Source organism: Populus euphratica, unplaced genomic scaffold, assembly GCF_000495115.2.
Source record: "Populus euphratica unplaced genomic scaffold, PopEup_1.0 scaffold1439.1, whole genome shotgun sequence".
In the NCBI taxonomy this organism is placed as follows: Eukaryota; Viridiplantae; Streptophyta; class Magnoliopsida; order Malpighiales; family Salicaceae; genus Populus; species Populus euphratica.
Window position 1 is genome coordinate 13,104 of NW_011501290.1, and position 18,216 is coordinate 31,319.

The following is an 18,216-nucleotide window of genomic DNA, read 5'->3' on the forward strand; positions in this document are numbered from 1 at the left end:
TTATTATTATTATTATTATTATTATTACTATTGTTGTTGTTGTTATTGTTGTTTTATAATTGTTGTTTATAATTTGTACAATTAACCTCCCTGTGGTTCGACCCCGGTCTTGCCGAGTTATTTATTACTTCGACACTCCTGCACTTGGGAGAAGACATCAACCTTTTAGTCGTGTCAGCCCCCAATGTCTGCGCTGCCAAATTCGCATTTGCATGCAGGCCCCAATTCCTACGCTGCCGAATTCACAACTACGTGTAGGCCCCCAATGGCTGCGCTGCTGAATTCGCCTCTGCGTGCAGGATGCCACATTTGTGTGCAGGCTACCGCATCTGTGTGCAGGATGCCAATTCCTGCGCTATCGAATTCTCATCTGCCCGCAGGCTCTAGTGTCTGCGCTGCCGAATTCCTTAACAGCCCCAATTCTCGCCAGCCTATGCCCTGGATGAGATTTCTTGTCTGGCTTGGACATTCCATTGCCAAGCCCATATTCCTCACCAATCTGCGCTGCTGCATTTCTCGACAGCCCCGGTTCTCGCCAGCCTATGCCCCTAACGAGTTTCCTTGTCTAGCTTGCACATTCCATTGCCAAGCCCATGTTTGTCAACAATTTACGTTGCCGTATTTCTCGACAGCCCTAGTTCTCGCCAGCTTATACCCTGGATGAGTTTTCCTGTCTGGCTTAGACATTCCATCGCCCAGCCCAACATTCTGCGCTGCCGATTTTTCCTTTGACAAACTTATAGCCGCATAAATTTGCGTTGTTGATTTATCCCATTGTTGGCATGGCTGCCAGCACCCTTAGGCCTGGTTTTGGGCAGCATGCCTAGGTGTGCACCCCGTGCACATTTAACACTGTAACAGTTGCCCTTTTAGTTCTCATTATGTTTTTTAAAGTTCTTTTGAATGTTTTTGATGTCGTAAAAGTCTTTTATTTAGGTTGTTTCTTCTTGATAAAATAATGTTGTTTTAGTTTAATTTAAGCAATACATGCTAAATAAATGATGTTTATCATGAATTTGCTAAGTTTATTCATGACCAAAATGAGTTTAGAAAACTAATTTTGAATCCACATTGCATAAATATATCCCTTATATCAGAAAACACAAAAAATATATTTTTTTCAAGAATTTATTTAATATTGAATTATAAACTTGCACTTTAAAATACAGATTTTGTATTAAAAACACATGGTTTTCTCTAATTTTGTTTTTTTTAAAAATCTCTTCATTTCAAAAACACAAACAAATATGTTTTGTTTTTATGCATTCGATTAAATTCTAAAGATTTTATATATATATATATATATATATATATATTTTCTATGTTTATCATGTTTTAAAAATATAAAATAAATATCATTATCCATTTGGATTTATATAATATATTGAAAATTCTATAATAATTAATTTGTTTAATTAATTTTTTAAAAATTAACATTTAGTTGTAAAGTTAATATTTAAGATTATACTATGCAATACTAAAATTAGAGTTTCAGAATTATTAGTATTTAATTTAATAAGATAAAAAAAATTTATGCAGGGAAATTTACGTGAAACTAACAAATAAAAAAAATTTAAATTAATAATACAATTTATACATTAATAGTAATATATCTTCTTTTTATAAATTATTCTCCTTACATAGACTTTTATTAATTAAAACATGATACTCAATAAAAATTCTCTCTAATTATAATTTTATAATTCAAACGTTTTATATAGGAGACAGCTCCAGTTTTCGATGCCAAGCATTCACAACAAGAGTCACCCAAGAACCCCTCCATCATCATCATCATAATGTCGTCGGCAACGTCGTCATCATCACCATCCACGTTTCCTCCATCTCTTTATACGAGTTCCTCTCTCCCAAAGCAACCCCGTTCTTCTTCACAGAGAAATCTTTCTCCTATTTCCGTACCAAAACCGGCATGCCCATAAGCCTCCAATCCCACGCCTTCGCAGGCAATCCTCTGAGGTATAGAACACCCAAACCAACCCACCCATTATCACCTGCCTTAGCCCTTGAAGCCCTCAAAACTCAACTTGCAGACAATTCCCACCAATCTTCTTCTCTTAATTACAAGGTTCTACCCTTTAGGAAGGGCAGGCCTTTGGCGTCCTCCACCAGCACCGATGCTGATTTGGGGCCCACGTGGCATCTGGGCTGGATCAGTTTGGCTGATTGTAAAGGTTTATTTTCTGCTTCTGGGGTTGAATTCACCGGAGACAGCTTGTTTTATCTGGGTTCAAGCTCTGAACAAGATGTGGATGTGGTTTATTGGGCAATTGATGTCTCCGGTGAAAATAGTCTATTCACTGAATTTGATAGCGAGCAGGTTTGCTTCATTGAGTTAAGAACACTTATGGTGGCTACAGATTGGGCTAATGAGCAGGCCATGGTTGATTTGGCCGTTGCTGGCCATGTAAGTTGGTTTTGTTTTTCAATTAGTTTAATGTCTTAGATTTATGCGCATTCTAGTTGCTGAAAAATGGCTTCTTTCCCTTCTCATCTTTATAGTTGAGATATATTTTTTACCACTTTAGTTTGTGAAAATTTGAGGGTGCCATTTTGTCGATGGCTTGAATTTCAGATTATCAGTTTGCCAGTTAATTGAATGTTTCAACTTTTTACAAGCCATGGAAAAAAGTGTCTTGAAACTTGAAATTCAAGCCTCGTGCAACATAGGAAAAGTTTTACCTGAGCTGATCTCATGTTATGCTCTAGAAGTGTCTTGCGACACAAGTATCTTGATGAATAACTAAGCGTAGACAAGTGATGTAATTTGGAACTGAGGTTTAATTGAGCTGAGCAGACTACAAACATCTGCCTGCCCGAATTTATCATCTTTATTACTTATTTATTTCTATCCTCTCTTTGGTTTTTGTCTTTAATTTAACGTCTTAACTGAAAGGTCTCACTTTGCTACGGAAGTCTCTTCCCCTCCAGATTTGTTCTCCATCACTTCGAGATTAGAGTTGGACTGGGGGATGGATGTTTCCTTGATCTTGCTGTCAGTAGCCTCATGACATAAATATGTTTCACTTTCTCCCATTCTAATAGGTCCAGGTCTATGCCACCTTGTTAACATACCCCCATTATTTAATTATTATATATATGCCATTTTGGTGGCACTAAGAGTTCCATATTAACCATTTTGGTCTCTGCATTGGTTAGGCCAAAGCATTGCTGGAGTGGCATAACATCTCACGTTTTTGTGGATATTGCGGAGAGAAAACTGTTTCCATGGAATCTGGGAGGTGGAAACAATGCTCAAATGAGTTGTGCAGAAGGAAAGTTTATCCTCGTGTGGATCCAGTACAGTAATTCTTATCTCACTCCACTGTGAATGTTGTTTAAACCTCTACTGGATGCATTAGCTTTGAAAATTACTGTTCTCTTACTGCAGGTTGTCATCATGTTAGTTATTGATCGAGAAAATGATCGTGCCCTTTTAGGCAGACAGTCAAGATTTGTACCCCGAATGTGGAGTTGCTTAGCTGGTTTCGTAGAGGCATGTGTCTTGGCCAATTTCTAGCTTTCCCATAGCTAGAAGCATTCCCTGTAAGCTGAAGGGTCCAAAATGCATACAAGCATTTAATTTATATGAGATAGACCCTCATGATAATATCATAAGAAATCATCTATTCGACAATTATTTTATTCTCTTCTGTACTTGAATTTTAATTTTTGAATTCTTCTATTGTCCTTAGCCTGGAGAAAGCTTAGAAGAGGCAGTGAGGAGAGAAACATGGGAAGAGACTGCCATTGAAGTAGGAGAAGAGTTATGTATCATAGCTCTCAGCCATGGTCTGGTATCTCCTTTACTACTCTTATATTGCATTTTCTTCAGCTTTTCGCTTGTGTCATAGAGCTTACTGGGAATGTAACAAAGAAGAGTTTTTTTTTTTTTAATCAACAAAATTAAAAATCGCCTTAATATTCCATTTGTCATATAGCGGGGGGGCAAAGATGAGCACCTTAAAGTGTAAAGTACATCCATTCTGAAACTAAAATATTGTCTCTGTGTGTGTTATAATAATTCTCCATTTAATATATTGTGGGTTGCTACCGTGTCATTCATCATCTTTGGTTTTAATTATTTCACTGGATATATGAAGTATCGGGCACAAAATGCAGAATATGTTGATCCTTCCCTCCCAAGGGGATCCATGATATAGCAGTCAGCTTGACGATCCTGGTAGGATTCTTGCTTTCTTTTCAAGCCTAACTTTGTCTTTTCTCTTTTGAGGCCCATCTGGCTTTAAAATGACATCTTTGTGCTATTACAATGTGTGGATAAATCAAAACAATTGGATGCATATACTTTGGAATTTTTTGTCTATTGAAAAATGAAAAAAAAATATTCCTTACATTATCACGCCAAGCAACCTTTTCAAAATGGAAAAACTAGAAAACCTGATTTGAAGTGTATTTTCCTATTGGAGTATAAGGGATGGGTGAAATAAAATAAAATAAAACAGTTCTCTAAAGTAATAAGAAATTGGAAAATTATCAAATCAGTTTTCTAAAACGTAGAAAATAGAGAGCTAGGTTTTCCACAGTAATATTTATGTTTTCATCATGTCCATATTTTCTTGTAGATTTCTGTTTCCTTTGAAAGCAAGCAAACAAAAACAATTGTACGAGTAGAAAAGAATTCCCTAAGCCATAATGTTCACTCCATGCATAATCCAGGACTAGAATTTTCATCCAATTCTGGTTCTCATGATCCACAAAAGTGCCACCAAATAGTGCAGTTGCAATAGTCTCAAGCTTGAAACCCAGATTGCTGATTTCTTTTCTTTAATTATCTGACAAATTAAAATTTTCGCTGATCAAAAAGTTATGTTGTTTAAAGAGAACTTGGAGAAAAAACATTAGATCAAATTATACAACTATCAAATAATGAAACCATTTACTAGTTACAAGACAATTTGCATCCTGCAAAATAATGAACAATTGTAGATTGAAGTTATTGGGATTATGTACCAAACTAGCCAGCTCAGTTATATGGATCCTTTTGTGCCTTTCTGCGTAATCATAATCCAAATCCATCTCAACTTCAAGATATTTTAAATCATTTGATACCACTTCCATCCACATTATTCCACAAAGCTGCCATTTATGCTGCCAGACATTTTTAGTAACCGAACATGTGAAGAACAAATTCTCATGATGCTCCAAAGCCCTGTTAAGCATGTGAGTTTATGTTTCTCTATACCTGAACCTGCCTGGCTTTTGTTGTTAAACAATTCTGAATGGAAAGCTAGGTGCCTAGGAAACTTGAATAGTCTCCTGTAACAACTTGTACTAATCAACTTTACCCCTTGTTTTAACCCCCGAGAACTTGGAGAATTGCCATTCAAATTCAACTTCCAAGAGACATGATCTTCTGGACAAATTGTAATTTACAATTCATACATGGAGTCTTTTTAGGAGTTGTAGTCTAACTAGGACTCTTGGAATGAATTGTAATTTCATTAGGGTTCTAATTTCATGGACAAAACTAGACTCCTAGTTATAATATGATCCCTAACCCTAATCCCATTAAGACTAGTATAAAGCCCTAGTCTCATTGGGACTTCTAGGAGAGTCTTGGTCTCTTTAAGACTTTTATAGGAAGTACTCTTTCTCTCATTCTTTCATATTACTTTGACATTCAATTCTTTTTATGCAAGTGACTCTTTCTCTCATTCTTTCATATTACTTTGGCATTCAATTCTCCCTGTAAGCTCCCAGTAAGGCTTGACTATAGTCCTAGTGCCACTACTCGTATTAAATACAACATGAATATTTTTATCCATGCATCTTGTCTTACATAGTTAAGTGCTCGAGCTAGTACTTCTCCATCATGACACCTAAAGTGACAAAAAGAATCAATCAAGATTCTCGTCACCATGCAATTCAGCCCCATCATCATACAATGCCACGAGATGAACTAGGGCTTGGATTGTGCCTACTTTACATAGCCACTTGTTAATTTGCACTAGTTACATAGTAGATAAATTTGAAATGAAATATGATTTGAGAACCTATTAAAATCAATTTCCACTCTGCGCGCAAATTTTTTGAAGTCATCCACTTAATGAGTGGCCAATGACATTTAACTTCCTTTGCCAGAAGCAACTAATTATATACTGGTTATTCATTAACCTCCATGTAGGTCTTATGTAACCATTCACCAATGTATGTATGACACTTCAAAGTCCATCCCAAAAGTGTCAAGGTACATGTTTCCTCCCGTGAGATAATATTATAATCTCAAGTTAAAGACCAGCAACACCCATCTCTATAAGATTCTCAAAGACACTAGGTAAATACCAAGTGCGTTCTCATTTAGGCCTCATTCGATGAACTCAATTTTTAACAAGCATCCACACAATATTCTTAGTATCATCATAAAGTGAGAATCTCCAATATCATTGTATGATGCATGCCAGTCTTATTGCTTTGTGTTGATGTCTAGTTTCAATAAAGCTATGACCACAGACATTTAATAGTATAATATTAGTTTAATATGTTTTATTGGCAAGCAGTTGGTTGTACATGATGTTATTGTATTCATATAAATACATATTTATTATTAAAAGAAGCTTAATTTATCTTTAATATTCATACAATATTAGATTAATGAATGTAATATTTGATTTATGAATCTAGACTAAAGATAAAGTTTGTAAGATAAAAATATTTTGCAAATAAAATTATAAAATTGTTGTAATTATGAGATTCCGACTGCATCAAAATGTTGTTCATGAAATGTTTGTAGTCGATGCACTCTTAAATAATGGATATTTATTAGAGTTGTATAAATTGATACATATTATGTTCTTTCCTTTATGAAATGAAGCAATTGTTCTTGTAAGCTATAAGAGATATCGATAACTAATATGTTGGTGCTTGTTATATACACTGAATTGACTCGTATGAGAATGCCATATAAAGAGATCATCTATGTTTATGGAAAGGCTTACATAACGGTTATGTAAGTGATCCTTAAACTTGAGATTACTAAGTTATCTAATATAAAAAATGTTATGTTTTGATTCAGTGACATGTTATCTTAATTGAGGTGATGAAGGGACATATATGTGGTATAATATAAACTATATGAGGATACTTGAGTGATCAAAAGAGGATTCATCAGATGAATTAGAAAAAATGTTATATTTGTTCTCAAATAGCATTGGCTGAGAAATTCTTGACCAAGGTGGAATGAAATTTGAAGAGAGTTTTAAATCTTATTCAAATGATTAATGACTATTATATAGAGAACAAATATAATTTATCATAGCAAACATATTTCATGCTTAACATTAAATTAAGATATTATTGATGAAATAATATTAATTACATAAAAAATTGGTTACTAAAAGGTTTTTAAACCATTAATGTATTTTCTATTATTTAGAAGATCATGACATGTTTCTAGATGATGCACCTAATCTAAAATATAAATTAAACAATTATTGAATTGATAATAGATTAAATTGTTTAATTTATTTAATTAGAATTAGAATTTATTTTTAAGCCAACATATTAGGAACCTAATAGGTCATACATTAAGAACAATTAGTCAGAAATTAAACTGAAATAATTAAAATAATTTTAGAATTAAACACTAGAATGTATTTAATTTAGGGATTATAATTTTAGTCCTACAATAAACAAGAAGGGAAGAAGGGATGTGATTGATTAAATTTATAAAATTATCCTTAAATAATATATAAATATTATTTAAGGAGCAAATTAATATTTTGTCAATTTATATGATTTTTTTAGATTTTCCTATAAATAGTAAGTCATGACTCTTATTTTTTATCGTGGTTTGTTATACAAAAAAAATATACAAGTCACAGAATAGAGAACACTCTAGGCATAATAATCCCTCTCTTCTAAATAGGGATTTAGAAGATCTCTCACTGGTAGTTCATGTGAATTATTGTTGGGGGCTGACAAATGGATAACTTGTGATTTGCAATAACCCAGCCTTTAAAGAATTATTAAAAATCAAAGAAAATCAAATCTTCAAGTAATAAATCCCTAAACAACTTTAGATTTGTTTAACAGGATTCTAAGTACTCTCGAATAATTTTGTTTTATTGTTTTCGCTGCATGTATGATATTCGGAACCTAAGATATTATCCACAATGTGAGATCCATAGTGTGAGATAAGTGTTGCACCATATATCTTGCAAGTATCATTGCATGAACTTTTATCAAATAATTAAGTACATAATGTAATTAAAATAAATTTAAAAGATAATGTCTTAGCAATTTCATTAAATAACTGTATTATGGTTACACCTACAAGAGCTAATATCTATTGGCTCTTATGTCATGGCGCTTTCAACAATTGCTCTTCTTTTTTTTTTTTTTCATGTTTTTGTTTCACGAGTGATTAGTGTTCTCTACATCTTACGACCTCAGTATCCTCTGTTTGTGCAAAACTGTTATAGTTGATGTCTTGTTACCCTCTGACTTATTTATTTACATATGCTGTTAGCTTATTGTGCACTTGTTCTGGTTTCTTTCTAGTTGGCCCAAGCAGCATGCCATGCCAGCTGATGGTGGGTTTCTTTGCATATGCAAAATCACTTGAAATAAAAGTAGACAGGGCAGAGTTGGAAGGTAATTGAAAATTTAGAATTTGGCTGATTACTCTTGGGTCTCTCCTTTCCCTCCTGAAACCTCTTTCTTTAGTTTGGAAAAAATTCTGGGCACAATACAAACTCTAGAGCAATAGGAGCAGCCAAGATTTTACCTTCAGGTCGGTTGAAGTTTCACATCTCTCCATTTTAGATGTGAAAGAGCGTTTGATCCCTTAACTGTAGAAAGGGAAAGGAAACTAAATCTATACTTTCACTAAGTTGATATGATTTCTGGTGGAAAAGGTGACAGTAATGCGCATATAATGGGAGGAAAGAAATCATTCGATACACATTTATTGGTCTCTTCCATCTCTTTTTGTTTATGTCATGTATAATAGATAAGCGAACTTGGGTTTGCTTTATTTTATAATTGGATGGTCTGCTGGAGATATATCATGGGGCTAATATTGGATTTTTGAATCATTTAGATGCTCAATGGCACGGTAGGGAAGATGTCCGGAAAGCTTTAATGTTTGCGGAATACGAGAAGGCACAAAGAACCGCAGCTGCCAAGGTAGACCAGATGTGTAGAGGGGTTGAGAAAGGACAGAGTTTATCATCAGATTTTAATGTAGAAAGTGGGGAACTTGCTCCGATGTTTTTCCCTGGACCTTTCGCAATTGCGCATCGCCTAATAACTTCCTGGGTAAATCAAGGTTCAGCATTTGATGCTCTGCAATTGAAACAACAACCAAATAGTTATCAGTCAAATTTGTAGTATATTTGAATTTCATCATTCTCTTGTGTTTGTCAAGAGATTAGAGACAGTATTTGATTCTAATTTGCTCTGTATTCCAATATTCGTTCAAAATAAAGGAAAACGACATCTGTTGATCTTCTGGGAGATTGCTTTCTAGAAAACGTCTGCTAAGATTTTCCATTTAAATGCTTGTTGTAGACCGGACTTTATGATTGTGTTAGGTGCACTTGGATCCGGAGATCTTCCCCTCTTTCTTTGCGATTCCTTATTTTCCAAGCTCAGAAGTTCCTAGAATACTCTAGGTTTTCTTTTTTACTTGCTTTGTCCAATATTTTCCTCTTCAAAAAAGGCTTGTAACCGTTCTCGTGTGTTGCAAGCTTTATTTTATGTAGTTGCGAACTTTATTTTTGTGCAATTAAGTTCTTGACTATAATATCAAGGGAATGAAAAGAAAAGAGAGCAGAAGATAAATTTATATTAATGATTGAGTTCATGAGTATCAAATCATAATCAATGTTAAGTAAGAGATTGGACTCGTTAAAATATATTAGTGCTTTACTTTATAACTTCATATTAATGGTTTAATTAAACCATTGAATTAAATTAAAATTTTTCCATAAGATTTTAAAATTTTTGTTGTTTATTAGTTTAAATTTTACAGTGATGAGACATTAAAAATACCTTTAAACAAAGCTTAAAAGTTACTATGTAGATTGAGTTTTATTTTTTATGAATTGGCATTATTTTATTTTATTTTAAAAATATTCTTAAACTAATTTATATTTGAATTTTAATTATGACCCAATATTTTAGTAGGGTTTATTATATTGAACTATAAATATATATATTTTTTTGTATAAGCTATGATAACTCATTGATGTTTAGAAATAATATTGGAGAAGATTTCTTTTACTCTTGGTTCTTTAATGAACTATTCATAACTTATCAAATATTCATTATTTGTGGCGTTCATTCTTTTGTAACTTGGGTTCTTTAGTTCATGTAATTATTAGGTTAGGTTCTTTTCAACTTAATTTTAGTTTTATTGGTTTGTGTTTAATCTTGATTATGGGTTCTAGGATTCTAATCCTCTAGGTTTGTATTAGTTGATAACATGACGTATAACATGGATAAAATCTAAAGTTTTTAAGTCCTAATATTACATATTTAAGTTGTAGCGAGATTTAGAAAAAAAATTCTCTGGTATTTTATAAGATCTAAATAATAATTTGATTATGAAGAAAATAAACTAAACATCTCTATTCATACTAGTTTTATACATAGAATAATTTATAGAAAATGATTTCTAATTAAACCTAAAATCCTTTATATGAAATGATTTCTAATTGAAACTTACATAACTAATAGAATCCATTTAGAATTATAATTCTTAAAAAGTAAAATACTAATTAAATTAAAATTCCTAATCTAAATAGAAAAAAAAATGTAAATACAACAAGGTAAATAAAACAATCTCACATAATAATATTTAAGATTTATTTAAAGGTTTTTCCAATATTCGATCATTATGAACCGTTAACCCAATAAAAAAAAGATTTTAGCTTAATCCAATAGTCAGATTACAAGTTATACTTGATTTACCAAACTATGTTTAGGACTCTTCTTAAACTCTTCAAGCATTAAAAATCTTAACCATTAATAAAATAATGGAGTAAAAATCATAATTTCAAGAATATGGAAGAAATTTTCTCACATCAGTCCACTTTATTTCCAAAAATCTCACCCTCAAGTTATTTGCTAAAAATTAAACTCTTCCACTCTAAAGGAATAAATAATTTGAATATAACATTGTCCCTGTGCATGAGATAGTTTATTTTAAATATCTTAAATTTGATTTTAACAAAAATATATCAATGTATAATTTCTAAATTTAAATAAAATTGTTTAAGACCTAAAAAATAAACCTTGTATAAAACCATCTTTTGAGATAATGAAAACTTTAGTTGACATATTTAGTTATCTCTAATAACAATGTCTTAACCATAAGATGATTCGATAATTTCATAACATTGAGCCAACATAGAAGCTCGGTTTAGATGACACATCCATACTAAAGTCCTTTTTAATGTCAACTTCATCCTCATGAGTAATTCTAGGTTTTTCTTTTAATGCTTCAAGGCTTTAAGAATCACTATGTGATAGTAATTTATGAGCTTTTTTATTTTTTATTTACCAGTAGTGTATGAAACATTGACAAGTATAGTAATTTTTGTATATGTGTTGTTGTTATCACTAACGTGATGTTGAGATTGTCTACTTTAAAGAGATAACACATCTTCCATTATTATTTTCATTGCTATTTGAGAAGGTTTAATAGAAGACAAATAATAACAATATATTTACTTATCCATCCAACATCAAAATTCTTCATTATTATCTTATATAAACTTCAAAATTAATTAATGATTGTCTTAAATCTTGCAAATATGGAATTAAAGACATATCAATATGATTTCTAAAGTCTAGAAATTCAAACTATCATTCTCTAGCACCATAATAAAGTTTATGTGCGACAAGTCTTACTTTTTTATAATAAGAAACTGACACGACTAAAAGATTGATGTTTTCTCCCAAGTGCAGGAGTGTCAAAGTAATAAATAACCCGGCAAGATCGGGGTCGAACCATAGAGAGGTTAATTGTACAAATTATAAACAACAATTATAAACAACAACAATAGTAACAATAACAACAACAATAATAATAGTAGCAATAATAATACTAATAATACTAGTAGTAGTAGTAGTAGTATTAATAATAACAACAACAATAACAACAACAATAATAAAGAAAAAGAAGAAGAAGAAGAAGAAGAAGAGTTGATGAGAACTTTGAGATGAAAAATTAACGTAAGGATTAAATAATGATAACAAACAATGTCAAGGTTAGAGGATCCACTAATGGTATGTCAAACAAGTATAGTATAAACTCTTATTATTCAATTGGAAACCACACACAAAAGAGGTTCCAATCAGATTATAGATTGTTAACATGATTACATTAGTCATCTTATTCAATTAATGCTAATACTTGTAAATTTGATCAAGCATTCATGATTATAACTTATGTTAACAACAAATCAAGTTCCTTTCATAGCTCAGGTGTCGGTTATACCATATAGTATGGGCTATGAAAGTGTCAATTGTTGTATCAAGTGTTATACAACATAAATCAAGATTAGTAATTTAACAAGCAAAGTATTAAAGAGTGAACAAGATAACAAATATAAAACATCATAGTATCAAACATTAAAGTCCATATTAAGTTTATACTATACTTATTCTTACACCATTAGTGTAACATTTTCACCTTGATATAATAAACTTAGCTAGGCATAATGAAAGAAAGAAAAATAGATAAACAAAATAAAAACATAAATAAGATAAAAGTTAACTAAGTAAAGGAAAGGAAATGAAAGGCATAAACTTGATATTAATGAAAACAAAGCATAAACATTCAAAAAATACAAAGAGAGAAAGCAAGAGCATGATCTTGATCTAGACACCAAGATGCCTAAATACATGGCAAATGCCTCCTTTTATAGGCCAAAATTGAGAACTATTGATTTGATGACTAATTGATGAATGGGTGACCAACTCTTGACTTGGTGACAATCTTTATCTTCTTTTGTCTGCCCAAAACATCATTGATAACGTCAAAATTAGAGCCACTTAAAAACATGAAAGTTGTAGGAAATTGTCTTAGGTTTCTTGTGTAAAAAAGTACACTCATTTCGACTTCTAGAACTCCAGATATGACCAAAATACTGAACAGTGCTTGGGCTGGAGGACAGATTCGGACTTCTTTGTTGTTGCTCCAATTTGAACTTGACAATGGCCTTTTTAGATCTTGGGCTCCATATGAAAGTTGTAGGCCTATGTCTTACCTTTCCATCCATATAAAGTAGACCTAAATATGAGATCTACAGCTCTAGATATGATCCAATTACTGAACAATGTTCCGGTTTGGACTGTACCGAGCATCTCTTTTCTAAGTTTGACCATCTCTTTGTCCTTTCAATTTCAGTTCTTAAATTCATTAATCAATCCTTTCATTTATGTGATAGGCCTGCATTTAAAATGAACATTTACCATAAATTAAAGGTATCTTATATTATTAGATATATTATTATAAAACATGCTTTAGTTAAGGAGTTATTGATACTTTAAGTGCAAAATGATGATATAAAACCTTGATAAAAATACACTTTTAAGTATCAATCACACCCCCCAACTAGCTTATTACTAGTCCCTAATAATCAAAGCATTAAAATAGAAAAATACTTTGCAAATTCCACAAAGCAAGATAGTCATCATTTAACTTCCATTAATCTATCCAGATAAACAAACTCTCATTAAATTTATATACATGCTTAATACCTCTTAACAAGATATTAATAAACCTTTCTTTTGTGCTCAATTTATCAACACATAATTATGGGGCTTTTCTTGGAAGAAAACAAATTTTTTGTTCTAATGTTTAAGGTTAACTTCCTTGGGTTGAGATTATTATTTTTGTCTTTTTTTTTCTTTTTTTCTTTTTTATATATATACATATAACTTAAAACACCATGCATCTTTAACCCATGTAATGAGCTTTCAGCTAATGACTCCCAGACCAGTTGGTCTTAGGGCATTAGGTGTTAAGACACCCCTACGAGCTTAGTAACTCGGGTCGCAGATACTGATATGTAGATAGTGCAATGTTTGATTCCTTTAAGCTTTTCTCCTCAACCCATGTAACAAGCGTTGGGCCAATAGCTCCCAAGTCAGTTGACTTTAGGGTATTAGGTGTTAAAACACCCCTTCGGGCTTAATTGCTTAGGTTAGGGAGGCTACGAAATCAAACTTATCTACATTTTTATTATCATCATTTTTTTTTCTTTTTTTTTTCTTTTAAAATATATATACATACAATTTAAAACATCATGCATCTTTAACCCATGTAATGAGCTTTCAGCTAATGCTCCCATACCAATTGGTCTTAGGGCGTTAAGTGTTAAGACACCCCTACGAGCTTAGTAACTCGGGTCGCAGATACTGATATGTAGATAGTGCAATGTTTGATTCCCTTAAGCTTTTCTCCTCAACCCATGTAACAAGTGTTGGGCCAATAGATCCTTAGTCAGTTGACTTTAGGTATTAGGTGTTAAAACACTCCTTCGGGCTTAATTGCTTAGGTTAGGGAGGCTACGAAACCAAACTTATCTACATTTTTATTATCATCATTTTTTTTTCTCTTTTTTTTTCTTTTATTTTTGTTTTTGTTTTTGTTTTTTTTAATTATATACTATCCCTTTCCTTTAGTTGTTACCTTTAACAAAAGAACATAAATAATGTAATAATCCAATATGCAACCCATAATCACATGTTAAAGTGTGTGTGTGTAAATTAAGGTTTAAGAATACATGTTAAATAAGAATATGAGCAGAATTAAGTGATAATAATGCGAGAGTTTGTAAACCTGAATATTTCAAGAAGTATTATGATAGACCTTATTAAGAATGGTTACTAAGATGCGTCTCAAGAGTCACTTTAATAAAAGAGCTCCTTTACTCCGCCATCCTAGTAACAACAATTTTGCATATGCTTTATGAAATGGAAAACAATTTATTTTTTTTATCAACTACTACCCTTTCCCCCCAACCAAAACGAGACATTGTCCTCAATGTTCTAAGGTAGAAAGATAGAGTATAGAAGATATCACCTGAAATAACAAACATTGACAAACCTGAAACACACTGAAACAAATATAAAAAACAACAAAACATAGTAATAAAACCAAAAGACACAAAGATTCACAAATAAAGGCTCAAATCCAATCTAAGCTTTTTATGGCTTTCCTTAGATGACCAATTTATACGACTCATGGAGGGATCAATCACAGGAATGAAAGATTGTAGTTGGTTAATCAATTATTCAGTAGTAGTAGCAAAGATTATGATTTTTCGTGCAGAAGATGTTAAAAATTCATGTTCCACAGCATGATCAAGAAAAGACAACAACTTATCATAATAACCATTAACATTTAACAAACCTATGAGTTTATGGTGAATGTGCAGTTGGGCCCAAGAGGAGATATGAAAGATCTCTTCCAATGTGCCTAGACCACCTGGTAAAGCAATGAAAGCATCAACATGGTTAAACATTGCATTCATTCGAGCAGACATTGTGGAGACTTGTAGTTCCTCTCCAATTGTTTTTCCAATGATGTCCCCTTGTGTTAAAGCTTCAGGGACGACCCCCAAAACTTGACTACCTCCTAAAAATGCAACTATTGACACACCTCCCATTAACCCTAGACTGCCCCCCATACACTAAATGAATGTTTCTCTCAACTAGCACCTGACCAAGATGATTTGCTGATTCTAAAAACTCCTTTTCTTTCCCAGGACTAGATCCACCAAAAACACAAATACTTTTTATTTGATGACTTGAGGAACTTGTCATTTCTACACACTTCTATATTTGATGAATGTCTGGGTTAAGTGGAAATGAAAGGAAGGAAGAGAGGATTTTATAGATGAGAAATTAGAAAGGTAATCATACCACCTATATATAGACCAACTAGAGTCTCACACACACACTCTCTCTCTTTATTTATTTATTTATTTACTTTTGAAAAAGTATGTGTATGTACAGGTAGTTGTGATTGTGGCTCATATCTTCCCTTGGTTTTACCTCCAAGAATGGCTTAAATGCCCTATATGGGTCAGGGATAGGCTTCCCATCTAATTTTCTTAAAAACTAGCAAACAGGGTCTTTTTTAGTCAGGTTCCCAAGACTATATCAAACATGTTCTTTATGAAAATGGGTTCATAAGTCATGAATTGCACGATGCTTATCTCGACTATGATGAGACTTAAGAGTCAATAGAAGATTATCTAAAGACTCTCTGTGTTTTGAAATAAATCCCACCTTTTGATAATTTTCATAGGTTTGTAAGATTTCTACAATCCTCCTTTTTAATGAGAAATGATCCCCATGTGCCTTAGAGTGACAAAATTTAATGAAATTACTTACCTCATTGTTGGAAATGTATTTTTGAAATATTTGATCAGGATAATAATTGAATAAGTAAGGGTCATCTCAATAAAAATTTTGCACGTTGCTCAAAAATTTTCTTTTGTCTTCAGTACTCTAGTGAGCTGGCAAAAATCCTGAAGCAAGAGAATTGATATTTTTAGCAAACCAAGGCATTGAACTAAGAGAAAGTAGAGATTTATCAGGAAAGTAATCATCGATTGATGTGATGTCGGGTGTCGAATCTGTTGTCACTTTTGATAAAAGATCTGCATCAACCTTTTCGGTGCCTTTTTCATCCTCGATTTCTTCCTGATTGGTCATGGCATGAGAAAATGAAAGTGCTGGCGAAGAATCAGTCGTTTCTTTGCAATTTTCATATTCAACCCCTTCCTTACCCTTAGAGGTTGACTCATCATCTTTCTCACAAGGTTCAAGAATTGGTTTTTGAATAACCTTACCACTACACAAAGTGATGACTGATTTGACTTGATCCATGTGTTGACTTCCATAACTACTTGCATTTGCATTGTATTGCTCCTTGAGATTTTGCTGTGGTTCAAATGGAAACTTACCTTGCTGTTGAAAATTGAGAGCAGATGTGAATTTTGCAAGAGTATCTTTAAAATCTGTTATGCTTTGAGCAAGTTGATTGTTGATTATCTCTTGCTTTTCAATGAATGCATACAAAGTTTCCTCAAAATTTCTTGTAAGAGGTGGAGCATAAGGAGGTGCATATCCATGATAATTTTGGAAATTATAGTGTGCTTGAAACTGTGGTTGTGAAGTTTGTGCATTGTTGTTCTCACTCTTCCAACTAAAATTTGGATGATTTCTCCAACCAGGGTTGTATGTTTGGGAGTATGGGTTGTGGTTGGCCCTTTGGAAAATGTTTAAAGCATGGGCTTGTTCATGGAGACATTCCTTAAAAGAAGGCAAGGTTGGACAATCATTGGTTGAGTGTTCATTTGTTTCACAGATTTGACACACAATGTTTTCAACAGATTTTAATTGACCACTCTTTTTCAATTCTAGTGCCTCGACTTTTCTAGCTAAAGATGCAAACTTGGCTTGAAGGTCATGATCTTCCCTAAGGTTGTACATACCTCCATTAGATGTATGAGGTTGAGTTTTACTCGGTGCCTCATATGTACCCGCGGTGTCCCAATTTTGAGCATTTTCAGCTAACAAGTCTAAGTACTCCATTGCTTCATCAGGGTCTTTATCTTCAAAAGTTCCATTGCACATCAATTCAACCATTTGCCTATCTTTAGGTGTTAACCCTTCATAGAAATGTGAAACCAATCTCCATGTTTCAAAACCATGATGAGGGCAAGTACTAAGCAAGTCTCGATACCTATCCCAACATTGGTAAAATGTTTCTCCTGGTTTTTGAGTGAAAGTGGTGATTTGTCTCTTGAAAGAGTTTGTTCTATGAGATGGGAAAAACTTCTTTAAAAACTGTTGTTGCATTTCATCCCAAGCACGAATGGATCCTGATCTTAAATTTTGTAGCCATGTTTTAGCTTTATCTTTTAATGAAAAAGGAAAAAGCTTTAATCTGATGGTGTTGATGCTACAATTTAAGTTATTATATGTGTTGCAGACCTCCTCAAATTCCCTTAAATGCAAGTATGGATTTTCTAATTCTAAGCCATGAAAATAAGGTAAAAGTTGAATAATGCCTGGTTTAAAATTAAAATGAGATGCATCAGGAGGAAAAACTATGCATGATGGTGCACTTGTTCTTGTGGGATTCATGTGGTCTCTAAGTGTTCTAGCACGGTTATTCTCATTATTTTCATTATGAAGTGATTGATTATC

At 32.7% G+C, this 18,216-nt stretch overlaps 1 protein-coding gene across 1 annotated transcript; it reads left to right on the forward strand.

Annotated features, from left to right (window-relative positions):
* The first annotated feature begins 1,728 nt into the window (after positions 1-1,728).
* NUDX19 (nudix hydrolase homolog 19) lies at positions 1,729-9,548 on the forward strand. The gene is given in 7 exon segments (XM_011015324.1): positions 1,729-2,422; positions 3,175-3,315; positions 3,407-3,511; positions 3,711-3,779; positions 3,782-3,812; positions 8,539-8,631; positions 9,080-9,548. Coding segments are annotated over 7 exon segments (1,224 nt in total). The 5' UTR covers positions 1,729-1,927; the 3' UTR covers positions 9,370-9,548.
* Positions 9,549-18,216: the final 8,668 nt, after the last annotated feature.